This window comes from Chelmon rostratus, chromosome 8 (genome assembly GCF_017976325.1).
Source record: "Chelmon rostratus isolate fCheRos1 chromosome 8, fCheRos1.pri, whole genome shotgun sequence".
In the NCBI taxonomy this organism is placed as follows: domain Eukaryota; kingdom Metazoa; phylum Chordata; class Actinopteri; order Chaetodontiformes; family Chaetodontidae; genus Chelmon; species Chelmon rostratus.
This window is the reverse complement of record NC_055665.1, coordinates 20,240,335-20,267,977: the sequence shown is the minus strand read 5'-3', so window position 1 is coordinate 20,267,977 and position 27,643 is coordinate 20,240,335. Positions and strand designations below refer to the sequence as shown.

At 42.7% G+C, this 27,643-nt stretch overlaps 1 protein-coding gene across 3 annotated transcripts in view; it reads right to left on the bottom strand.

Annotated features, from left to right (window-relative positions):
- Nucleotides 1–27,643, bottom strand: part of LOC121609932 (RNA-binding motif, single-stranded-interacting protein 3-like) — a 112,331-nt gene that overhangs the window by 6,806 nt on the left and 77,882 nt on the right. For all 3 annotated transcript variants that reach the window (XM_041941728.1, XM_041941730.1, XM_041941729.1), the window contains 4 exons: nt 15,241–15,347; nt 9,583–9,626; nt 5,730–5,826; nt 3,710–3,760 (listed from right to left, as the gene is read on the bottom strand). In XM_041941728.1, coding sequence (XP_041797662.1) covers nt 3,710–3,760; nt 5,730–5,826; nt 9,583–9,626; nt 15,241–15,347 — 299 coding nt within the window. The remainder of the gene's footprint in view (nt 1–3,709; nt 3,761–5,729; nt 5,827–9,582; nt 9,627–15,240; nt 15,348–27,643) is intronic.

Genomic DNA, 27,643 nt, shown 5'->3' with positions numbered 1-27,643 from the left:
CAGGTGGTGTGGTCTGAAAAAAAATGATTTTACATGCTGAAACTACACCCTCATTTAAAGCACGCAAGATTTGATAGGAGTACATGAAGCGAGAAGACCGGTAGCGCTGGGTCGTAAACTCTGAACATGCACCAGCATGCGTGCATGGGTTCTGCACAGACTGACAGGCACACATGCACACAAAGGATCGCAGCATTGCAACATTGTGCAGCATTTGGAGGCTCAGATATGTACTGATCTGCGCTTTCTTCTGACACATTCTTCACCCCCTTTGTCTCCTCAAATGAGTTTAACATGGCAATATAACTCAGGAAGATCTGAAATCCCAATTCTTTGGATGTCTCATTACAGCCCTCCCCAATAAGCCGCCTTCCTTGTCTTTCTTGCTATGCATGGTTAGGGTAATGCATTCATTTCCTGTCGGGGGATTTGTGAGTAATTATGCACAAAGACATCCTCTCACTAATTAGGATGTAAAGACAGGGAGTTCAAGTAATCTGGGCATTCCACCAAGGCTCGGAAACACAGTCCTTAAGGCACTACACTGTGTGTATAGGTGTGCTTGTGTGTGTGTCTGAATTAATTTGAGAGAGTGCATACTTACGCTTGTGTCTGTGTGTGCGTGTAAATATAGTTTTGTGAGTGCATGTATGTGCACCTTCTTTATTCCTGGGGAATGAAAACAGCACTTAGCACTGTTCCTATTCCTTTCATTCTAGCCTCTTAATTAGAGTCATTAACTTCTTTGGTAAGCATGTGTCTGCAGTCAGTATCTGTGAAACTATGGCTATTTGTCAGTGATACACACAGCAACCTCCCAATTTTACCACAAACATGTAAAAAAAAAAACAACCTGTATTATGGACTGTTGACTGAGTGATTAGCAGAGGCGTGCTCATGTGCATCAACCTAAATGTGTCAGCGAGCGCGCACCATTAATCAAAGTTACCAGTCATTAACTTTGGTTCAGCGGCGAGGAAGCTTCTGCTGCCATAGGAACAGAATTAAGCCGCTGTGTCTCTCTCAGTCCCCCTCCCCGTCGCAGCTTTAATTTGCCAAGCTCTTCTGTATCCAGGAAATACAATGACTAGCCTTCGCCTTTGTTGTCTAACAGGGATTTTGACTATGCAGAGACAAGGCTGGGGAACAGGCGCGCACAGGCCAGACATGCTTTTGCAGCAGTTGTTTTCTTTTCTTTGTTCTCGATTTATTCTTTGTAATCCCTTCTTTCCTCTCCTTTCCCAGCGCCTGCCTCTTTTCCCCTGTCCTCTCTCTGTCACATGCACACAGCCGTCTTATTTATTCATTTTCTCTTTCTCCGGTCCCTTATTCTCCCTCCTCCTCTATCTCTCGCCGTCTTCTCCCAAGTCTTACAAAGTCATATCAAGCGTCCTGCCAAATAATTAGACGGGACATTTGTTTGAAAACACGTTTACAGAAGGGTATTATCCTCTCTCACAGACATAATTTTAATCAGACATGACAACAGAATGTTTTCAGGAGTTGGCAGATAGACACAAAGAGGAAGACAGATAGGAAGAGAGAACTATAGAGAGGGGGAGAACAGAATTTGGAACTAGTTTAACTATTGTGTTGTGACAGTATTTGCTGGAAGCCGTCAGAGCATGGCTGACATGCCATATCTGTGCTGCCTCTATCTTTCATCCTGCTACAGCTGACCATTTTAATGGAGCACAACTGAATTTTGCAGGTGCAAAACTGTCTGCAGATGTTGGCAAGACACCAACTCATTAACACTTAACGCACAAATCACTTAACACACAAATCTGGGTGATAAAATCTGTCTTGAGTGTGGTCTCTTTGTAAGAGAAGCCAACTTTATTTTCTTTTTTTTAGAATACGAAAATCGTATTGCTCCTCCGCCAAAAAACCTGGAGGAGACAGTGTCACACGGGACGTCAGGGCCGTCCGGATAATGTGGCGTGTCTGAAGGCTTTTGCCAGCCATGATGGACATGATCGCTGACATTCCCACTGGATTGTGCACTTGTCTTATGACTGACTCCTTCACGTCCTGACGGAGAGAAATAATACATATAAAAAGACTTTTCACTCATTCCTTTCCTTCCCCTTCCTATGGATCCTTTTTTCAGAACAGGTGTGCATTTAGAATCCATGGTTCTAAAATTGAAATCCACCTTTTAGCAAATTGAATATTTTTTCAGAGTTAATATAAAATAACTAATGTACATCATACATGAGTAAAACTGATGAATAAATGTTTAAGAGGTGACTTTTATTTTAATTGGAGCACTTTGAACAACATGAGTCTAATCTGTCTTATGTATTGAACCAGCCGGACTGAGAAATAATTAACCAGTGAATGAAGCTGAACTGCTGAGGCCTTTCGCCTGCCAGACACATTGCAATGTACCTCACGTCTTCAAACAATGAAGACAGGACTCTGTCCCGCGTTTGGACGAGGGAGATTTCACACCGTGTGTTAGTGTGGTTAATGTATGTCAGACAGACAGGACTTCGGCTGAAGCCGAGCTCAGGGCGAAGAATGTGGAGGCTCAAAGTTAAACCTCCTGTTCTGCTATAGCTGCATGCCGTCCCTCCAAGTTTGTGTTTGTGTGCGAGAGAGTATAAGAGAAGAAGAAAGAGAATCTGTAGGTGAGCGTAGCTTAACTGTGTGTATCGACTGTACACCTACACTCACAGTCAATAGTACATCAGTTTACGTATGTGGAAATGTATGTGTAGGTGTATTTTAATACACTTTTGTGTTTCAGTCAAAGTTGTGCGAATTTATGGATGAGAAAGAGAGAGAGAGTGTGTGCATGTGTGTGTGTGTGTGTGTGTGTTTGGACAGACAGAGCTCAGACACTCTAAATCCTTCAGGTCACATGTTGAGGTCTGCAGCCAGGGACGAAGCACAGATTTGTATATCACTGCACTGTATTCTACTGTATGTTGTTGTGCCTGTATGTGCTTTGGCATTAATATCTGTTGCGTATTTATCACATGTATCACTGCACAAATATGACCAGTAGTTCAACACTGATTTTAACATCAGCATTACGTCTTCCACTGCACTTGTGGACGTCAGTTTCTCACCTGCAGTTTCATTTCAAACCAGCAGGGAGCAACCTTTAATTATGGATTTCAGACTCTGCCCCACGAAGCTCTAAAAGCAGTTTTAAGGAGGTTGTTCTCCAGCTGATTCAGCAGGTTAGGACTCAGATGAAGGGATAAAGTTCATATGCTGCACTTGTTGGAATCTGTGTGTCACTTTACCTTTATTACTTGGCTTATTGCAATTTTTCAGTGACTTGCTCGATCACTGATATGAGATCAAGACAAAATCCAGAGGCATTAAATAAAGTTACAAAGCAATTACAGCTGGCATTACAGCACAAACAAAACCTATGGTTTCTAAGATGGATGACTTTTTAGTTTTTGTCTCATAAATCCTGTGGCAGCCGATTTGACAGACGTTCACATTACGTATCCAGCTTTTTCAAATGAGTCTTACTGTGAAGAATCGTGACTGTTTTGAGATGAGCAGACTAAGAAGCGCTGAGGAGTAAATACTGAGACATACGTACACACAGAGATGACAGGCAGGAATGTCGTGTAAAAGGCAGGCCGTGATAAGTGTTGGAAAAACACGGAGAAAATGACACGACTGGGAAAAGATGACATGTGACACAGAAAACAAAGGAGGGGCTGGCTCAGAAACGTACCGTAGGTTGCATAACATACTGTTGATGTGGCATCCAAGATGTACTCTGGACCTGCGGAGAAGACAGGAGAGAAGACGGCGACGACAATAAAGTCGGACATGACAAAGGAAGAAGAAAGAAGAAAAAGTAGGAAGAAAGGAAGGCCGAGAAAATCAAAGCGATTAAAGAGGGAGGCGATGAGCGTGAGCAGAAGGATGCAGAGGGGAGGTCAGGAAGAGATGAGAGGAAAGGGAAGATCAAAAAGAAGATTGTTGCAAGTGGATAAAGTATTGAGGAAGAGAGAACATAAAGAAGGACAATTGGAAGAAGAAGAATGACAGGAAGGGAGCGAAAATGAGAAAACCAAAGAGGAGAAGAGAGAAAATTAATCATTAGCTCAAGTCTTTACAAGCCCATTTCAGAGCCTCAGTCCCTGCGGCAGTGGGTCTTAAAGAATATTACGGCAGTAACCGAGGGTCCACTATACAGTATGTTATGTTGTAATTATAAGAGGATATGAAGACCACAGAGAGCAATACAGTCTAATAATTACTGCTTCACAATGGAGGTTTCATCATCAAAGCCTGTCTTGGCTACAAATCACCACTTTCATCTCCTACAGCTACCCACTGCCCAATTCTAACATGAGGAGGAACAAGTCCCCGAAGGGCCTTCTGTCGCAGGAGATAGGGTATGCACGTATATAGTAATTATATGAGTGCATGTGTATGTTGGCTCACCTGTGTCTGTCTATGTGGTGTTGTGCGAGGTAGGTTAATTTCCACAAATACCATGACATGGTTGTGTCTCTGGGTGTAATTCTGCACTGCTGAAGGTGTGTCACTGCATTTGTCTCTCTCATTTACAGCAGTACACAAACCTGTGGGGGAGGACTGGTGTTTGCTTTAAAGTCCATGTGTTTCACAAACAGTGGATCAAGTACTGAGTCACATGCGACACATGGGAACAGAGAGAGAGAGAGAAAAGGAGGATTTGGGCCTAAGAATGAAAGATCGATGGGAGGAGTGCTGCAATACAAGCCTGTGTTTTATCATTGCTGGACTCAGAATTGTCTTGAATGGAGAGAGATGATAACTCAATTTCTGTGTTGAAGTCTTTCCTGAGAAAAGACAAGCTCTACTTGTCCAGTACTGTGTGTCCAGAGACTACCCACAGGACAGCAGTGAATAAAGTAGTCAATTCTGCACACTTTTAATTCATTTTGAAACCAGACAACAGCACTGATGAAAGTTGTTAACTTCAGTCATGATGAGGCAATTTTTCTTTCTGCCAGCAAATCGCATAAAGAGACCAAAACTAGCAATGTGTTAGTCCATCTGTCAAAACTCAGACTTCCACTGTGTGTTGCAATCAGAGCTCCATTCAACTTACTGAAGACAGACATCTTTAAAAACAGGCCAACAGGTGTCTCAAACAGCTGAACACTCTAGTTATTAGCAAAAGTCACTTAAGCACGAGGGTATAGTGTATTTGCTAGGGACTATTTTCCGCTGCGGATTAATACACCTTTAGTGTGTTAGGGAGCATTTGCAGCAGCAGGATGGTGTACAGGATGTGGGATTGACAACATGAACTACAGCACCCACGTTCATGCTAGTCAAAGAGCCAGTGTGACAGCGTGGCTCACTGATGTGTCTCTAATAGTTTTTTGATAACAATGTGGCACATAGCGAATGAGCTGCATCAGGCTTTGTCGATACAGATAATACTTGTTAGTGGGATCTATTCATTGTTGGTTTTGGAGTATCACCAGACCTACCCTTTACAACCACTGATTTACAGGTTAATTACTAAACTAAAGCGCATTGGTACCGAGCTGTTAACTTCTCTTGAGATGCTATTGCTATCCGGTTGCATTATACACCCTTCGGATGCCGTATTTAAGTCTTTGAGCATTAGTTCTTTGCTAACTCTTGTCTGCTTGAACTTAGGTGCTTTGCAGCAGTGGCTACAACAACATATCAATAAAGGTTGTCAAAGCTCGGTGTAAGCCAGTAAACTTCGAAGAGGGTCCGCCCACCTGATATGTAGAGACAGGAGAGGCAGCGATGAAGGGTGTGATTGACGTCTGTGCGATCATCCGATTGGTGGAGATGCTATATGGCGAAGAGTAGAACCTATGGAAGCGAACAAGAGAAGGTTTAATTTTCACCAAATGTAAAAGTGGGGTAAAACTGAACTAAGACCACATTAAAAGACAATTTTGGGAAACATGTAATGTCAAGAGGTTTCTCTGAACACACAGTTTTGGCTCTCTACACGTATCCACATCCAAAGGTAGCTCGCTGCTTTCAACCACTTCAAGACATCGCTGACAAAATGGATGAGACTTCATCAAAGCTGTCATGGAAACAATAAATATTGCAGCTTCACTTTGTGCAACATCATCAAAGACGTCCTGGAATGAGATCTGACACTGCGCCGGAGTATACATCGTGTCACAAAGGAGTCTGCGCCTCTGCTATGCATAATAATGAATTATCACCTTAATGTGTGAGTGGGTGAAACATTTCAACATTATCCTTTATGCTCCCACCTACGCGTATGCCACTCGGCAGAGAGAGCTGCATCTGAAACATCTGCATTTTACACTGTTTACTTCTCTTCCTATACCTTGGTCTGCCCTTCTGATTTAGCTCCATCTCGTCTTTTTTTTTTTCATTGCACCCCCTCCACCCTGCAGCGGTAGAACGCTGTGGCTCGCAGTGCTTTATTTATCATTGTGTACCTAGAGAGGACATGTTTCATCCGCCAGGCCGTGTTGCTGTGCCCGATCGATCCCAAAGTGTCTGTTGACTGAATAATGGAGCAAGGGATGGGAGAGAGAGAGAGAGAGAGAGGAGGAGAGAGGCACCTCCCCCACCTCTATCTCCAACACAGCCATGAATGTATAAAAAGCTACTTGCTACAAATCAAGTGTTACTTAATTGGCGGAGAAATGTACTTAACAAACGAACGCACGGTCGGTTTACTTTTACAGGTTACTTTAAACTGCTACTGACAAATATCACATTTTTTTCCCATTTTCTGTATTTGATTCGGAAAGACCCGTATCGCACATAACAGAATATACAATATCCACTCTAATCCTACAGCTGAGATTACAATCAGGCTCAGCAACCAGCCAAAGACAGGAAAACATGGATGGATTGGTGCTACTCCAGTGTGACACCAGCACACATCTCATTTCAAGGGTGGAATGGGTTGCCAGGGTGCCCACCTGTTCTGTTATTACATTTTCTGTTTCACATTACATTTGTTTGGTCAGTGATAGCACGGGCAGTTTAGAACTCGGCTGCGAGATACAAACCCTCAGATATTTTTAAACTATTGCAGGCCGGGCCTTGTGGATGCAGTTGTCAACTGTCTGCGATAAGATCCAGAGCGTGATTGTGCTTCACATTGGACATTCAGCCTCCCTGCTGGATTTGTATGCTCTACTTACTGTATGTTCATATTGCTTCTCTTCAGTAGTAACATGAAGAGCGTAGCTACACCGGTTACTCTACTTTTGCACAATACAACGCGGTTCACTTCCTTGGCTCCAGAAAAAGAAATCTCATGAATTATTAGCACCATATATTTTCTCTTGCCATGGTTCAGCTCTGGTTCATACGTTCAGCAGGTTGGTTGTGTGTTCTATCTATGTGTGTGTTGACACTGGCTCATCACTTGGGTAGATTTTCCCATAACTTCTTGAAGAGACGTAATATTCTCTGCTCGCGTGTTTTATAACACTGTGTGTCTGCGTTTAACGTTATGTTTCGGCCTTATGCATCACTTGAAAAGGTTGAACAGATACATAGTGGATGGACTTAAGTTGGAGTAAGAACTGGAACGTGTGATCAGCGAAGGAAAAACACCCCTTCTACTGATCATGTAGCAGCATGGATCCATCTTTTTGACTGTACAATTAATGTATGACTTGCATTGGAGATACTGTATTACTGTCACTGATGAATACAAATGAGCGAACACAGCAGGGTTATTCAATATGGTTCTCTGATTGTGTTTATTGTATTTTTCATTAGACTGATGTGCATTGAGAGAGCAAAATAGCAGGTAGAGGACAGATCCAAGGTTATTGATGGAGGCTATTAGTCCTGAGTAGCATGCTGTCAATAGGGACTCCAGCACGGCTGTTTAAATAATACACTAAACATGTAATTGCAAACAGAACATTACTATGGGATTGAATTTAAAACCTCTCTGTGAATGCCTGGTGCGACCTAGCCGCGCTGTCAGGAGTTTGCCTTGAAAAATTAGCCAATGATTTAGTGCCGACCTCAGTGACTTTAAGCAAAAAAAACATACATATATATACATACATATTAGCATTGCTCCCCAACACTTCTGTATGTATGTATGTATGTGTGTGTGTGTGTGTGTGTGTGTGTGTGTGTGTGGGAGAGACAGAACAAAGAGAGGACGGATAGGGAGGCAGAGTAAGAACAGAGGCAGGGAGAAAGACAGAGAATAATGGAGAAACAAAAAGACAGCAAACAGACCAGATAGCAGGCAGGAGATTGAGAAAAAGAGACCCAGAGAAAGTGAATTTTGTGTCTCTCTGATAAAAGAGAGGACAGGCTATAAGCCAAAGCAGTCTGGCCGGTCGAGACACATGTTTCCAATAACATCAGATTGGCATCAGACCCTAAAAACCAGCCATCCTCAAGCTTGGAAAGACTCACAAACCTGTAATTGATTCGTACCCTTGCCCTCTCCTTGGGCTGACTTTATTTTTGCCTTTGCCCTCCTCTTGACCCTGCTCAGCCCTCCCTTTTCATTCAACCCCCTTCCCTCCCTGCTTTTCGCCTCTCTAATTAGCTGCATTAGCATTTCACAGTCATTTAGCGCTTTGCCGGAAGGAGCTCCAATGACCTCGGAAGAGAGGTTGGAGAGGGCTTAAGTGATGCAAGTGCACAGATGCTCGCGTGCGAGCATGCATTTACACATGCACGAGCATGCACACATACAGGAAGACACCAGAGATGACCACAAGCGCAGCACCTGCTTGTAAATGGAGATGAAGAATTGGAAGAAAGGGACCAGATAAAACAAAAACATGTAGGGGAAGGGGAAGAGACGAAAGAGTCGGACAGGATAAGGTCGGACAAGCAGAAGAAGTCTGGTTTAAAGGTGATGTGAAGATGATACAAGGAACTAAGATGTGTGGATCACAAGAGAACGACAGTAAAGGAGAGGAGGAAAGGGGAAACTAGGGACACGGAGAGTAAAGAAGACTGAGTCGACAAGAAGGAGGAGAAGAGAAACGCAGAGCTGGAGGGAAGCGTCTCCTGGGATCGCATCACCAGCAGCATTCCTAGCAGACAGGACCGATCTCCAATTTCCCCCTGAAACAGGCAGACACTCGGCTCTCCGCATTCAGCCTAAAAGCACTGCAGATAGCCTCGGCTGACGAAAGTCTTACAGCCGCACTGCAACACCGCCCAACTTCCCTGTGAGCAATCAAAACCTACATGTCTGACAGCTTGTATGCATAGGTGCATAAATAAATGCTCCGTCTGCTACAGTCAGATGTGAGAATGAGGGCAGGAGCGCGACAGGGTAAGACAAAGACAGCGCCTGTGTGTCCTGTAGCTGTTTGAATATGTGTGCGGTCTGCTCATTTGCATGCAAGTGCTCTTGTGCATATCAGTGCCGACGGTTGGCTGATGCGTGTGTTCATCTTTGCGGGTTTGCTGGTGTGAGAAGGTGTCGCTTCTGTAAAGGCTCATAAACAGGTGCTGAAGTCGGGACTCCAAGCGATTTTGTGCTTTCCAAATATTTGGCAGGGAATCAAAAGTAAAGTTGGCAGATATCTAAAGTTGTAGACACAGTTTGCAAATCTGAGAAGAAAACATTCCACCTACCCGTTCTGCATCGCGGAGGGATCGTACGTCAACGCCATACCACTCTGGAGAGAGAGAAACACCTATGGGTTAAAATACTTGATATGCCTTTACTCTCCTGGTTAGATTTTGATGTGTGAGCATTTATTCGCTGCTGGAAACTGACATTAAAACTGCTTTAACAGTATTGCTTCTGACAAATGGTAAAGCCAATGAAGGTAATGAACAGAGACAGGGAGAGGCAATATAGAGGGAATGCAGAATAATTCATGATGTAAAATAACAAAAAATGAACACAAAGCTTTGACTTAAAAGTCAACGATATAAACAAGTGGTCGGGACACAAAGACCTGCTGAATAAAGAACAATTGATGACGTCCTCAGTAGCACAAAAATCTCAAATGAGCCAGTTAAAAGCACTCGTGTACAATGAAGCTCCACCTACTCCGCCTCCAGAGACGGAGAGTAATATGAGGAAAGCTGCTGGGCCTGATAACGGCCCTGGCCGAGTACTAAAAACATGTGCCAATCAGCTATTTGATGTTATCGCTGACATGTTTAACATATCACTGTCACAGGAAAGTGTTCCCACCTGCTTCAAGACAACCACCATCGTCCCTGTACATAAAAAGCCTGCTGTGTCTAATCTAAACGACTCCCGCCCTGTGTCCCCCATTCTGATGAAGGGCCTTGAGAAACTGGTTCTCCAGCACATCAAAGACAGCCTGCCTGGACCATCACCAGTTTGCATTCGGAACTAAATGATCCACAGAGGATGCAACCTCCACTGGCCTCCACCCAGTCTTCAAACACCTTGAAAATAACAACACCTACATCAGAATGCTGTTTGTTGATTGCAGTTCAGCATTCACCACAATCTCTCCCATGGAACTGACTGGCAAACGTAGCACTCTGGCCTTGAGCACCACACTCTGCAACTGGACTTCCTCACAAACAGACTCCAGACACTTTGGACTGGCAGTCACACCTCCTCCACTCTAGTGCTCATCACTGGAGCCCCCCAGGGCTGTGTGCTCAGCCCCCTCCTGTTCACACAACACACCCATGACTGCCACCGCGGACATGCAGAGCAATCTGTGGTGAGGTTTGCACAGAGGTGGAGCACAGAGAACAACTCACTGATCAACATTAACAAAACAAAGGAAATACAGTGAAAAAGGAGGCAAAGATACACATACCCCTGTCTACATCAGTTGAGCTGAGGTGGAGCAGGTGAACAGTTTTAGGGTCCTGGGAATCAACATGACAGAGAGCCTGTCATGATCATCACAAGGGAAACTTAAAAAGGCAAAATTCCTGTGCCAAGTTCTTTTTTTTTGCACCCTGAATGGAAACATTACAAACTGGCATGAGATGTGATGCTGTATGCATGGCCCAGGACAGGAGGGCTCTGCAGCAGGCGATTAAAACCATCCAGAGCATCACAGAGCCCAAAGGATACTAAAAGTTCCAATGGGCCACAGTGGCTCAAATTGTTGTGAGCTGGAGTGAGCTAGAAACATGCAACTAAGTCCAATAACTGGAAATGACGAGCAGGTACTTCCCAAGAAATATGAGCCCTGTCGTCCAGATGGTGTCGCTTTAATTAAGACAAAAAAAAAATTCAATTTTGAAAAGGCCCTCACACTACAAGTGACTTAATGTGCTTTACAGAAAAGCCTCTGGAAAGTCCTTCATGTTGGATTTTCTCTCATGTTGAATGCCTTGAAAAACAACATTGGCTGAAAAACGTGGCCGCCATCAACAAACCTTCACCAGAGGCTGAGCTTAGTGGGGAGATGGCCACAACTTGCTCACGATTTGTCCAGTCATCTTAAATATTGGTGCATATCTTCAGGCCGAACTGGGAACACAGCTGCTGAAGCATTTTGATCCTGACCAATAGGGGGCGTCACAAATACCAAAAATGTGCACCTCAAAAGCCAGAGGACAGAATTTCACTAGTTTCGTTGTGCGTGCTTTGGTGGTAAATATCCACATCACATATTTTCTCATAAGTCAAGATGCCTTTGAGCCATCCTGATTAAACTCACTGGAGACATCCCAAGCCACCTCCTGAACATACACATCAACATTTTGTTGAAATTCAACGAATGGGGAACAAATAGCAGAACTTTGAGCATGTAATTACTGAAAGTTTTGTGATGAGGGAACAAGTCTGTGATTGGTCTCACTACTTGTTCAAACAGAATTAAACCAGACTCTCCTCACCTTTGTGAGTCCTGAAAAGGAGCACAGAGGGGTAAAAATTTAAAATGACAGAAATGGAAGTTCTTGGCAAGTTTTGAAATGAATCTGTCTGAGATTTCACACACACAGTTGGTGGTTGTTGTCACAGCAAACATCTGTACTGTCAGTCAGGAAGCTGACACACCAAAACTACTCCATCAGTCACGAGCCCAGTCTTCATGCAATGAAGTTGCATTGCATTGCATTACATTAAATTCAGCTTGCTCAGAACACCCCTCATAGATCACAGTCAATTGTAAATATTTACTTAATGTTACATTAGCTCTATCATGCCTATTGTCATAACACACTGTTCCGACTGCAGGAAGTGCTGTTCATGGACGGAGACCATACTGTCATTTTCTCACAGCAATTTCCACCAGTTACGAGGCTCAGTTATCATTACACTGCTCAGCATAAATGAATAGGATAAGGGTTTGCATTCAAGCTGCATTATATCAGAATCAGCTCAAGCTCAAAGCTACAAGAGTGTATTTTAGTTGCTAAGTATTCTCTGTCCCTCCTCCTCTCCACTAAATGTGTCCGTATTAAGTCAAGTGTGTATCATTAAGTGACACTTTTCTCTCTGAATGTTTTCTCAGTGTCTCACTTGCTCTATCATATTCAAATGAATGAGACCCTATTTTTCACAGCTGAGCTTCGAAACAGATCTTCATCCACTTGACTGCCTCTTGGCAATGTTGGAACAATCTTAAAGCAACAATAGTGCTTTCATTCCTTTAATCTTTATTTTTCTCCTTCTGTATCTTTTGCTCTGTCGCTGCTTCCCCCTCCTCTTCTACATCTTCAGCCCTACACAAGTCATTTGTACTTGTTCTATATTCCACGCAAGTCTCATCTTTACAAATTGGCACATGAGTTGAAAGTGTGCCCTGATGATGAACTCTGCTGCAATGTTTGGTTTTTCCCCCAAACACTGTTTCTGGCCAGGACTGAGGGAATATAGACTGCAGAGGAGTTTATAAAAAGAAGTGCCAGACATTGATGACATCAAATAGCAAAAATGAATCATTACAAAGCCCGGGATCATTGTCTCACCAGCTGATTTAAACCAGGCAATATCTACATTAAACAAGGATTCTGGTTTTCACCTTGAGCAAAATTTGTATTCACTGCTGGTTCCCTGTCCATCTACTGAATCGTCTTTTTGAACAGACAATTTCTGAGCTAGAGCTAGAGCTATCATGATGTTTGCATCTTGTCCTCTAAGTTTCCTTCATCTAACAGCAAAGACTGGACAACTTTCCTCGCCGCTGCATAATGCCAGCTTTAGTGCACAAATGTACATGTTTACAGATGTGTCACACGTGTTGCTACTCATCTGTCTTCCTATGTGTGCATTCACAGTGTATCTTCACGGATGAATTATTGAATGGACCGGTTACGAGGAACAGGCGCAGGGGGCCCAGAGGGTGAGGGGGCCCTTGGATCCAGAGCCGTTGTTTGAAGGGACTGTTAACATCTCTCGTTGAAAAGCCAAACAACTACACAAAGACGCAAAACAACTACAAAGCTACACAAAACAACTAGTAAGAGACATAAAACTACAGCAGACACAAAATGTTTGTAGTTGAAAAAAAGGTATAACAGCCGCAAAGAGACACAAAATGGCCATGACGACGAAGAGAAGCAAAATGACGATTAAGAGACACACAACCGCCACAAAGAGACGCACAATGACCACAATTAGACCCAAAATTACCATAACGATGACAATAAAGACACACAAAATGACCACAAAGTGTCAGGACGTGTCATTCATAGTCATTTGTCTTGCTTTGTAGAATGGGTGGTGGGGCTTTTACACGACTGTGCCCGGAGGCCTGTTGTCTTATAATCCGCCCATGTGTATCCTGTCTGTGTCTCTCTGCGCAAATGTTACATGTGTGAGCGATTGTGTGTGCAAAATGTGCTCACGCCAGAGTCCCAAGGCCAGACTCATTTAGGTGCGAGGGGTTCTGGGAGATTAGGCTCGGCTGACTGAGTGTGAGGACGCAGTGAGGCCCCTCAAAGCACATCCACGGCCAGATGTCTCTATTAGCCTGCCCGGACTCGGAGACCTGGCTCCGACAAATGCAGAAACCTCTGAAGAGACGCTTTTTCCTCGGCGAGGCCAAGTGGGGCTTGTCAGGACAAATGTGTGAGGAATCCCACCGAAAGCACCGATCATTTGTTTTAAATCCAGCTGACAATTCCCAAGCGGGATACAAAAAAAGAATCACCAGCACTGGGGGTTTTAATCTAAAACTGAAATCTGTGCCGGCTAGACGCAGACACACATGAAGGCCGTGCTCACACTGTGGAATCCTGTTTTTGTTGTGGCGGCTCTTATTTCAGCGCACAGTTGTTTCAGCCTGGTTCCATTTCATTTCACTTCACCACCCTGCTCTTTCTCAACCTCCATGTAATGCTAGTGTTGGGAAACTGTTTAAAACTGCACTCTGTATGTGGGTGGCAACATTATTATTCACTTTCCCTTGTTCTGTAAATTAAAGCTTTGGTATTGACACTAACAACTTCTGAACCCTCTGCATTGTGCAACAGTCAATCTGCTTTCAATCCGCTACACAAGGTCTCATTTTCTTCTGAGGATGACAGACTGGAGGTGGGAGTTCCAACAAAAGAAAAAACAACTTGGAATTGGGGTCTTGAGGACCTGGTATTTCAAATTCAACAACCTTAATATATGCCAGCTTTCACACTGTCAGCAGCATCTCTAATTCAGCCTACAGTATGTTATTGGAAATGAAAGCTGATAATGACCCTGTGGGGGGGCCTGTCAAGCCATTGAAACTTAGAAAATGTGAAAAAGAAACTGATGTCAAAGGAAACATCAGCCAGACATTTATAGTTTATGAAAACGATGCCTTGTTAGGCCCACTGGAATGTTTTTTGTGAGGCAGGTGTAGACACTGAGCTGTGACACGCTGCAGTACAATCTGCCGTACTGTCTCCAACAGTTTTTCACGGTGTGCTTTTGCTAGAAAGCTGAGGAGGGAAAGGTTGAAAAGAGGTTTGTGGATATGCTGCACTCATGCCAGTGACTCAGTTAGAATAACACCACTTTTGGTTTTGTTAGCTTTACTATTTCCTCTTAAAAAGCCTCTGAGCAGACATGCTGTACTCACCGTGGCTGTGAGAGGCGAGAGGCTGCTGTAGGTTTAGAGAATGTCCGCTGTGGCATAATTCTGCCCGAGCAAAAAATGTTGCTTTCTTTTATTGTGGCAGAGGGTAAAAAAGGATTGGGTTGTAATTAACTGATTGAAAGACATGGTTCTTGTGCTACAAGTTGCTTTTTCCACTTGAGTTTTGAGAAAAAGCTGCTGTGGCTGCTGAAGGGGAGCTTTAACGATGGGTAATGGTGAGCTGTTTTTTTTTTTTTTTCTGATGATTAAATACACTTCTCACCTCTCCTTCCCGCGTCCACGGTCGGCCATTCTGGGGATACTTGACCTGGGTCTGCCTCTTCTTCTGGCCTCCGTCAGCAAACTTGCACAGCAACGGCTCTGCAGGGGCTACAGAGTGAATCAGACAGAGAGGGAGGCAAGAACAAACACAGAGATGGATTAATCATCTTAATAGCAGGAAAAAGTGAAATTTCATGCATTAGGTTAGGAGTTACATTCCAAAGATAAGATTTAAACACCAGTTGTTATGCTGTGGCTTAAACAAAAACATAACGCAAATGAATTAGACCTGAAAACAGCACTTCAGCTCTTACATTTATCTCTTCCATCCGCAATCCAAACATCTAAACAACAGCAGTTATCGCCCAATCTCTGCAACCCCTACAACAGTTCTCCGACAAAAGCGGCCTTGACGTGAAAACAAAGCCACGGGCTAATCATCAAAGCATGGCGAGCGTGGTTCAAACGACAAACCAAACAGGCATCCTTAATACGCTAAATAACTGCACACAGCTTGACCCCCGGGCAGTAGACTGCGATTGTGATTGCTCCAAAGACAACACGGTCCTTTTCTGGACCAGAGAAAGAAGAAAGCCTTGATTACAAATAGGATTAGCTGAGTGTGACCCTCCCATACAAAAGTTCACCAAACTCTAACTTCCACCTGATAGGCTGCAGACTCAAACACCCTACAGCCTTCTGAAATGCCAGGAAGTGGCAGGACTGGAGCAGGATTATCCTAAAGAAAACCGTATCAATTTATTTCATTCTGAAAGCGTATCTTCAGAATTTGTTCGAAAGTGAGAAAGCGTGAGTGATGGCTTTTCTGGGAAATGCTTCAGCGACTGCATGACTCAAAAAACACAAAAAGTAAATAAGTACTCTACTAACATGAAACAGGACATTCAGCGATGACATCTGATGGCTTATGTAGTCAGACAGTCGACAGATAGTCTGTTTTATGTGATCTCTGAGACAAGGGTATATTTCCAGAGGTTGTTCAACAACATACACACAGAGATTTGCGAACATGTAAACTCACAAGCAGCCTTTTATCCTGCATAAGCTCACTGAATGAACACATTATTGTCCGATAAAAAGAAGTGAAATCACCAAAATAACTGGATGAAATCATGCATATTAAATCACTGCGGATCACAGTACTGCTGTCTTGGGTATACAGTTACCAAAGTATGTGTACTTCTTTACGATTAGAACATGTACATATAGAAATGTTCATATGCTACATAGTTAGAAAAGAAATATGAGCATGTGCACCAGTGTAATTTATGTGTGGAATTAGCAAATGAAATGAAACTTCCATTAGAATGTATCTGTGACTTTAAACAGCAAAATCCAGCACTTATTTTATGTCTTACATTGAGTTCAGTTTCCCTCCCAGGAAAGAGAGTTCTGACTCGCAGCTGAAGACGATGCATTGTAACAAATGAAGCACAGCAAATTATCATAACAGTATGTTAAAATTGAAAGGCATTTAAATGCCATTAAGACACAGCAATTATAAAGCCTTAAACTGTAATTGCGGCAGTGCAACACTGTCACACCAAGTGTTCTGTTCACGTCCTCATTCAGTTTGATAAAGACACCTCTTAACCCTGAAATTGAATAAGCCGCCTACTTTTATGCATTGCCTCTCACTTGTAACTTTAATACGTCCACCAAGGCATGTTTGAGTCATTGACTGCATTTTAAAAGAGGCTTTCAGCTGGCACTCCTGCCTTATTTCACTGGCAGTGATTTCAAACAGCAGAGAAAGTCAAATCCTCATCACTGTGTGCTGCTTAGAAATGAAGATGTTCTTAGAAGGCATAGAATGGTATGAACTAGCAAAGGCACTATCATCACGCCAGTACTGGTTCACACCTTATGAATGCCAACATAAACTACACAACTACCTCGCCTCCTTCAAGAAAACAGTTTCTTCATCTCGGTAAAGAAAAACGAGAGGAGGTGTTCTCAGCGGGGAAAAGCGTACAGAGCTCAAGGTTGAGATGAGCGTTATTTGGAATGCCTGAGGCCTGGATGGGTACTCCGAAAGGTAAGTAGACGGGGAAACACAGAGCTGCGTAATTATACGGCATTTAGGAATACTTTGTCATTATAATGTTTTAACTTGGCTTCTATCTGAATAACAGGCCACACAGCTGGGCCTCTGTTATCACCCCCTCGCCTTTGCTATTCATCTTTCTCAATCACTCCCCTTCTCTCTCTCTCTTCTACCCACTCCGTGCATTCACATTGGGTAAACAGTCCAAGTGCGTAGGTGTGTGTGCGATGTGTGTGTGTATCACTACGTCTCACTACAAAACCCAGGGCACTCTCCTCACTAAAAAACAAGAGCTCTGCCCACAAAGAAACACAGGTGATGGATGTTTTTAAATTAAGACAAGAAAATCAGACAAGATACAGCGCAGTGAAAAAAACATGGGTCACTGAGGGAGTTTATTGAGGAGGGTAGACCTAAAGCTATTGAAAAAATATCTTGATATCGTCCGTTTCTCAGTTATCAATGTCACTTCATTCTTCAGCAGCCCTGTTTGAGCTCCCTTTACAATCACAGCCCGTTTCAGCCATACAGATGCAGGAACTAAGGGGGCACATAAGCAAAAATCCCTGCTTGTGTTTCCACTGCATCAAAGGAAGGATTGCGCAAATTAGTAGAATAACGCATCAAAAACCACAGTGCTGTACGAGAAACAATTTTTCACACACCAGGGCAAAACAGCACAAAATTCGAGGTGGGAAATGAAAAGTCCAGAGCACCTGTTTCCAAAGTAGTGACAATCTGAGTGCACGTAACAGAGCTGAAGCTATCGCTTTTCACATTCACTCCATGCTAACGCTTCCTCGGCCATCTAAAAGTATTATCTCCAGGGCAGGGTCTTTTTAGCATCGGGAACTAAGGTTGGAAGAACTAAAAATTAGTCCCTCGTTCCTCTGGTTGAAACTTAGATAAGGCTTCTGAGTTTCTGAAATGGTTCCTGGGGCCCAGGAACGGTTCCTGCGGTGGCTATTAGTGTTCATTTGTAAGACCTTGGCAAAACCTCTGGGGATAAGTAGTCTGTGTAATGCAAATGTAAAAAGCTTTCATGCGTCGGGCTTAGGTTGAATCGATATATGGTAACCATGGGCAGTAGGGAGATGAAAAGAGGATTATTATTTATGTAAAACAGCTGTGAATTCAGATTTTCAATTTAGAACAGGATTAGGTTCAGAATATGCTAAAAGATACATTTGAGAATAATGTGGGCAGGATTGAACTGTCAGGTTTATAGCTAAAGGAAAGAATGCATTTATGCGCTCAGAAGCTCACTGATGTGTGTCTTTGCGTGTTAAACGATTGCTACCGCAGAAGTACGGGAAACTGTGTGACGCGAGGACACACACACCCACACTGGATGCACACTTAAAGGCAGTGTTTTGTTTTACTGGTGTGACAGATGGAGAAAGACACATTGTCGACGGCTGACAACTTGTCAAGTTTATAGTCAGGACACTTTCTTCTCCGCGTCTTCTCTAAAGTACCAGACAAAGAGAGAAGAAACTCCTGCTGATCTAAAACAATTGTTTGTCCTCAGCTTCTGCATGAAAAGGATACCTCTGTGTTTTGAATTGAATCTGTTATTTTTATGCACCAGGCTTATCACACAGACAGCAAAAGGCTTGTGTTTTTGGACTGAAGTCAGATGAAGAAAATGGGGCCATTTATTGTTAGAAGTACTGATGGAAAAATGCTAAGTAGCCGAATCCTAAGAGAGTAAAATAAAAGTCCTGCAATGATGTGACAGATGCTAAAGACTAAATTTAAAGTGTACATTTCCTTCATTCACTTTCTTGGTTTCCCTCATATTAATGTCCAGGGAGTGAAGCATGCACCACGAGTGTGTGGAGGCCTTCTTCCATTTTGCATTATCCCCTATAGCAGGTTACATCCACACACACAGACATACAAATTCACACAGACACTGTTGCTATGAGCTGTTTTTTTTTTCAGAGCTGGTGAAATGGCTCCAGACATTAACACAATCCCGGAGCTATGGGTGTGTGTTTACATGCACAAACACACCCACACACACATACATACGTCAATACTGTTATAATATTTTGGTTAACTTCGTGCATGCGGAGCAGGAATTTTTCAGACTACTGCAGGAGGCCAATATTTGGTTGAGCAGGAAATTTGAACAGGCCCATAGATGGAGAGAGTTGTGTTTCCTTTTTCAAGAGGTGATTCAAATTCTTGTACACCGCTGCCACATTCTTGGTTACCTGGAGTATAATCCTATTATTATTTAAATCTGACATGTCAGATTATGCTGCCATGGCATTTCACAATACCACCAAAATAAGACATAAAATGCAGAGAGGATTAGGTGTTTGAGCTGCAGCTTCAGACAGCAAACTAATTGAAATAAAAGAATAATTTAACACAGAATACTGTTTGATCCTGCACGTGCAGTATATACAGTATGTGTGCATGCATTCCAGTTTGAGTGAGGGAGAACAGAGCCAATACAGCTAAATGTAAAAAAAATTTTTTTTGGTGTTGCTATTGCTGATTTTCACCTTCAAAGGAAGATAATATCTCATTCCTGGCATACTTAGTCAATACTGTAAAATTAGTCTTACAAGCCAGTATTTCAATGGGGTACAAATGGTGAAAGGATTGCCACCGGCTACTAATGAATTACTACTGGCCAAGTTAAAAGGATACATTGCAAAAATCAGCCAAACTATTTAGGCATTTTGTCCACTGAGTCATTCCATTAAAACAATTTGTCTGAAAGCTCATCGGTATATCACAGCAGATGGGTGACGCATGTAAAATGATGCACTTACAGCCTCTGTGCAATATTACAGCTATAATATAAAAACATGCAAGTGTAATGTCACTATTGTATTAGCTTTAGGTGATGCCTGTGGTGGTAGAATATGCAATATCATGCATCTTTCTGAGGGAGAAAAGAAAGAAAACCTTTATATCACTTCATTTACAAGCGCAGCGACAGGCCATAAATACTGATGATGACAATGACAATAATGAATGTTGTTTATACCTAAGAGGTGAGTTTTGTCGCCATACAATCAGGAGGGAACACCAACCGCAGAGCATCCAGAGACAAGACTACCTGTAGTAAAAGCGACTCAAACTGCTGCATCAAATTAATTATTCAGCTTGCTTTCACAGTTACATTGCTACAATCTGTTGCATTTCACGAGAGGGCTTTAAAAGGAAGAAGGACATTTTTAATTGTCAGTTTGACCCCTGCTGCTGTCACTCTTGCGGCTCTGTAACACAAAGTGATGAATTCCTGATGAATTTGGGTACAGCTGCGTCTACACCCTAAGATGGGTCACTTTCGGGCATGTCAAGTTAATTAACAGAGGCTGAACCATATATTTGGACATCTAAAGAGTTCAGATAGTATGTAAGTGTGTTTTTAGCAAACAGGACATTGGAGTTGAAGAACAGGAAATCTGAGCAACAGAATGAATGAAAGAATGAGCAAAAATGCAAAAATGCAAAACGCGCACACACACAAAGGCACATAAAGCTACTACGTGCTGTGTGTGCGTGGTTGTGTGTCACTGCACATGTGTGTGTGTCCCTGCAGTCGGCGTTATTAAACAACATAAATCGTTGCCAAGAGCTGCAAACCTGACAAGGGCAAGTCACTGAAGTGAGCAGACAAAAGACTTAACTGGACAAAAGCTACATGTGTGTTTGTTCACAAAGAGGGGACAGATTTATTAGTACTCATTAACCAAGGCTTGCAGTGGTTGATTTACCAATTTCATTTATCTATCAAAGTGTCACTGCTTTGTGGATCAAATAGTGAATAGCTTCACTCCAGTTTCTGTGTTTTCTTGGCTTCTTTTGGGGGAAAACACTGTGACATCCTGTCACTACAGAGACAGGCGATACAAATAGGAAATAAAAGATGTGAAGACTGCAAGAGATGTCAGTAAAATGACAGGGAGCTGGCTGTTTGCCTTTCTGAGAGTGTGTGAATGCTATAGGCTGAAACTAGAATTGCCACCTCATGCTTGTTTGGCTCCGCCAAACAGTCAAGTTGCATTTACATTCATGTCTGTCCAGACTCACATAATATGTGTAGTGAAGACTAGGAGGGAATTTAATAAAAGGTATGTGTGTTCCAGTGAGAAACATGCTGTCTTCACTTAGAGACCGTTTTTCCAGAGGAGCACAGAGGACTGATGGAGAGCTTCATCACATGGTGCAGCAACAATCACCTGAAGCTCAATATCAGCAGAACCAATGAGCTTGTGGTGAACTACAAGGCTTCAAAAATGGATGTTGCTGCAAAGAAGCTACAAATTGTAAAATGTGGATGCTTCACACAAATCTTCAACCAGGCAGCACAGAAGATCTCTACAATCAGTACAGTTTAAGGTGGACGCCCAAGATTAGTGTCACCAATTCAGTATCTGACCACATGTGAAATATGGTCACAATCTGCCTTCTGTTCCTGAGTTATGGTGTTAAATAAAAAGAGTTTTTGCGGAACTTTATGATGTCACAGGGAAGTTGACCTTTGACCTTCATCATTTTATCACCCTCATGGTGTTCCTGAGATTTAAGTTCATGGATGAAATGGATATGGGGTGATGGCTCAAAGTTGATAGCCTACTAATGTGTTCAGGGTAGTATATACACTTGTCTTGTGCGTGAGCTGTGGGATATTGCAAACCGAAGTGGAGCGACACAGACTCTCTTGCAGAGAAAAGCATTCATCTCAGTTCTGGTGAGAAGGACACAGGAAAAGAAACAGGAAGTACAGTGAAATACAGGGAGGTTGAAACAAGCAGGTAACTCTAGATGCACCTGATTACATGCAGGAGACTTATACCATAGATGTTAGCTTTGGTGCTTCTAAGCAATGCACTGGTCTGTGAATAGGTGAAAACCCTAAGCTTATAACTGGTTTCAGTTTTCACTGAGGGAAGAGGGGGACTATCATATGAGTGGGACTCAATCCCTCAAATGGGAAAATTCTCATTTAAAATAAAATCCAATCCATTAGTGAGCAACATGGGAAATCGTTCAGTTGGAAAATGGGATCCTATCCCCAAATGAAACAAAATGAGGAATCCCTCAGATGGCTTGAATGGAATGACATCCTCCCGCCCCCCTCCTTTTTTTTTTTTTTTGTTTCAGACACTCAGCATCAAAGAGCTCAAAGCCCTGGGCCAGAACAATACCCACTCTAGAGGGTTCCTTGTTCAAGCATCGCACACGAGAGGAACTCAACTATTCAGCACCAAAATCCCAAAATATATATCAGAAAATGTTTATTCATATTGCTATTAGCTCTTTTATATCATTAAAAATGTAATAGATATGCCTACTGCAATAAACAAAACAGTAAGGGCTGCAAGCCGAGACAAAGAACTAAGATTTGGAAGATATTTATACTTATTAAGTTTAAAAGAAAACAGAGATGATCTCCACCCTGGAGTCGTCGTCTCATTCGGCTGCACCCGTAAAGTGCGAGCTGACAGGACAAGCACTCTCCAAACCACTGCCTGACAGCACCCCCGGGGGAGAGGAAGTTTAGTCCATTTACTACATTTTCTCATCATAAACCAAAAGCAACACAAAAGGAACCGGCTGTGAGACAAGTGGGAAAAGAATATATCACTACACTGACATATTTTAGAACTTAATTCCAAAAATGATGTTAAGATAGCACCAAATGTCTTTGCAACTTTCACAACTGAACAGCATTGATGTGATTTGTTTAGAGTTTCAAAAGCATCACATTTTAACACCCGTCGCTCTGTTCGGGTGCTGAATAAGTGGCTCCTAATATCACATGTAAGCCAACACCAAGTCTGACAGTGCAGTACTGCCACATAATTACACAATATTTTTCTCAGAACAGCCTTGTTCAATTTTTTCCTCCTTTATCAGGGACACCAAACAAAATTCATTTCCCCTTTATGACAGTATTGAACCACTTCTGCAGTGAATGGGGACTTAATGCCTCATGATCATGGCAGACTTTTAGGGCTGCGTGCATGTTTAAAAGCTTCCTGATTATTGTTGAAACTACTGAATGATAATGGCTCTTCTCTGAGATCTGGACTCTTTTCATTCATGTCCTCTGTTTCTCTTACCATTAGGGGGTCGGGACAAAGAGTACTAAACTACTAAAACCACAACACTACATCAGACAACGAGAGAGAAAGAGAGACTAAATGTTTTGGAAAAAAGCAAAAGAGGGATGAAAAAGAGAATTAGACGTGGACGTGATGGAGTGAGAGAAGATAACTGGGAGGAGATACATTAACATAAACAGAGAAAAAGGGTGGAAATGCAAAGGGTGAGAATGAATAATACAGAGAGCCAAATTTCCCTTATTTAACTGCTTTTGTTAAGCAATATCTGACCCGTTCATATATAGTCGTTGTTTTTGTGACACATCAATGATAGTAAGGAAAATAATAATTAAAGACTGACCACAGCTCCTGATTTAATTACTGAAGACATCAAAGGTTAAACTGCACTGGCATTTGTATCATTGAGCTGTATGAGGACCAGGCCAGACACTCAAATGACCAAATCTCAAATGAGCATGAATCAACAAGATCTCTTGAGAAACTCTCAACCTTTAGTGAAAGGTTTAGTATAAGTGTGTGTATGTGTGTGTGTGTGAGAGAGAGAGAGAGAGAGAGAGAGTGTGTTCTGGCAGTTTGGGTAGTAAACTAAGACTAAAACTAAATAGCAACTAATTTCTCATTGTTTGGAGGGTTTATTTTTATATGGGAAAAAAAGACAAGAATAAAGTAATCTAAAACAGATTTGACTCTCACATCTGGCTTTGAGAGAGACTTGATGATAATAATAATAATAATAATAATAATAATAATAATAATAATAACTCAACAATTCTTGAACAGAGATGTAAGATATTAATCCTGTCTCAGAGAAGAGCCCGATGATATCTTTCTCCCACCCTGTTAATGCAATCAAAAGCAATGCAGAAGCACCACTTGTCTGTCGGCACACCCTTAAAGTCACCATTCACTTGTTTTCAGTCCTTGTCAAGTGCTGAGTGTTTGAATCTGTCATCAAGAACACGAAAGATTTATCATATCCCGCTCTGACAGGAAGTGACACGGCCATGATGAATCTGCAGAGGATATGTGCTCTTTATGGCTGGATAGGGAGGGTTTCCCTCTGGTGCTGACTCTCTCCTTCACAGTATGGGGGCAGGACATTATCGAATGAAAAGCACGGAGAAGACAGAATTACACCATACAGTAAATATGCAGGCTGTGATGACTCGATTTACACCTCAGACTGACATGTTAAATTTGCAGGACAGCTCCACCTGCTAGAAGTGGTGAGACATTAGGAGCAGCAAAGATGTTTCCAACACATTTTATTCATGGAGAACAAAAGCTATGAAGTCATTCTGAGCCCAATCTATACATCCCATATTCATACAAAGCAACCTAACAATGAAGACGATATGGAACTGTATAAAGTCTGACTAAAATCCAACACTTTCTGTGTCAATAAAAGGTAAAGAGCAGAGGAATTCTAGTCTACGTCCAGTCTAGATACTCTATCTCTATGACAGGAACCACAAGCAGAAGTCAGAAAGCTGTGGATCGATGCACTTCCTGTTAACGAGGGCTGATGGAAGCTCAGGTCATGTGATCAATGTCGGCATTAATCTGGTTGCTACAGAGTAAAATATTACTGTTGCCTGTCAATACATCAGCCTGGATGGACAGACTGTGGTATTAATCAGAGGAACACACAGGCACACATCACGCCATATATGCACACTGCAGCAGCGTAGCTGGTTTAACCTGTGATTACAGCAACGTCGTGACAACAAATGTAACAAATAAGTAGTCTAATAACGAAGCAAAGCACAAAGGCCTGTCATAATGTCAGTGCAACAGCCGTGGAAATGTCAGTGACACAGAAAACCAGTGACATAAATCAACAGAACCTGGCCTTCTAGACACATGGCTGCTCTCTGTGTATTAGATTGGAAAAAACAGATAGAGAAAGTGTGTGTGTGTGTGTGTGTGTGTGTGTGTGTTTTGTGGATCAGTACACAGAGCGTCTGGTTGGCCAGATTCTCCCAGTTTCACCGGTTTGTGAGCGTAGAGCTATTTGCAGTAGTCCACACACACACACACACACACACACACACACACACACACACGCACACGCACACACAGATGTTTGTATCACGATCGCCTTAACTTTAACCAATACACCTGAATAGCTAACTCTCACCCTAACTGTGACCAAATTCTAAAACCAAGTCTTAGCCCTCAAAAAGCAGCCTGGACCCATGGGGGCCTCAATTTGGTCCCCACAGTGACAGGAGGTCCCCATGGGTTGGTGTGTAGTCAGCCAAGTCCCTACTGAGATATAAAAACAAACCCACACACACGAAAAAAACACACACACACACACACACACACACACACACACACACACACACACACACACACACACACACACACACAAGGGGCAAGGAGAAAATGGACACCCTTGGCAAAGACATAATTTACTTTCACAACAAGCAATGCATCTTTTTCAATATAGAGGTCAGCAACTTGGCGGGTATAGAAGGAGTGAGTGTATCTGCTTGTGTGTGCAACTTAAACTTAAAAAACTTGCATTCATTTCTTTTTCTGCCGACTCGGGGGCAGCACAACAAGATGCAAATACAACGCTGACATATCATCACCTTATAAAAGTGGTGAACTTGTTCGTAAAGAGTGTTTATTCATAGCAGATGTCCTGTTTCTGTCCACCTGATTAATGTATTGTAAGTCCAATATTCAGTCTCCTTTTGGTTCTGTTCTGGTCTCTGCTAAATGCTCTGTGTTCACCAGCTAGTTGCTCACTTTGCCTGCTGCTTGTTGCTGCACAGTGGCTTTTTGGAGTATTTTCACTAAAAACAGCAGCCTGATGATGATGGGACTGAATTGAAACAGTAATGTTACGGGCACAAAGACCAAAACTATGAGCTGAAAGGTGCAAAAAAGCTCCACAGAGCTGAGATGGTCTATGGAGCTGGGTGATAATTCTGTGTGTTCCCCTTTCACATAACACACTGTCATCTGATCCATTGCTAATGTGAAAATATTGATTGGAGCAGCTTTTAGTTTGTTATCTATCAGCGCACACCAGTGTAGAACACATTGAGCTCGATCACAGAACTGTGTGCACAAGTTAATTCAGTTTTAAATGATGATAAATTAACTTGTTGAGGAATTTCTCTCAATAACTTTTGATCAAATGACCTGTGACGATAATCTGTGGCACTGGGTTGTTCCATGATACAACTACAGAACAAAGGGCACCTCAAAAGTATTCTTTTCAGATTTGTCACCGACCTGAACACTCGCACCGCCATGAAGATCATGAGTGGTGACTGCGCAATAGTCTGATAGTTAAGATTTTGTGTTTGTCACACATACAGACACACACAGGCTGCAGGAAGCAGCAGCAGCAGATGCATCATTCACCTGCTACAAAATTACACAGCTATACTTCAAGTGCAGCAGTGTGTGTGTGCGTGTGTGTGTGTGTGTGTGTGTGTGTGCGGCTGACAAACTGAGCCGCCCACCCTGCTGTACCTCACAAATCATGCTGCCAGGGCACAGGGCACAGCTCTCTCTGTCTGTCCTTGATTTCCATTTTCTTCAGTGTGGCGCACCTCCTTTCTCTCCATCTATATCTGATCATTCAGTATCTCCATCTCTCCTCTCTCATTCTGTGTCACTTTCAGTTTGGTTCTCCCCAACTCTCTCTCACCTTGTCCTTGCTCTGTTATCTCACTCACGTTTGGTCACCCCACTTGGCTCTCTCTCCCCTCATTTTCTCTCTCGCTCACACACCCCTCATCATTTCTTCATAATCCCCTTCCACCCTTTCTTCCTCCCTTTCTCTCTTCCCATCTGTGTTAAAAGGAGACAAATCTTTGCTGTTTATTTGGGGGACAATCGGAGACATGTTGTTTGCTTCAGGGGATGTCGGTCTGCGCACGTACACGTGCGTCCTGCATGCGTCTGTCTCAATCTGAGTCTCGCGCAGTCAAGGAATTAATCACTCAGATCCCCCCTACTAAATCAACTGAGGTGGTCGAAGGCGTGGGGCAGAGAGAGAGAAAGAGAGCAGCAGAGATAACGCTGATGTGTTATCAGTTGCACTGACACTGCTTTGTACACAGACAGATGTTGTAACACAAAAAGGCGGACATGTCCCCTGCCTGACTGTAAATGATAAAACATATGGCTCACTGATGAAAATACATTGATAGCCGGACAGTAAAAGTCAATATAAACATGATAAATGAAGGGCGCCTGTGAGCTTTTTTAAC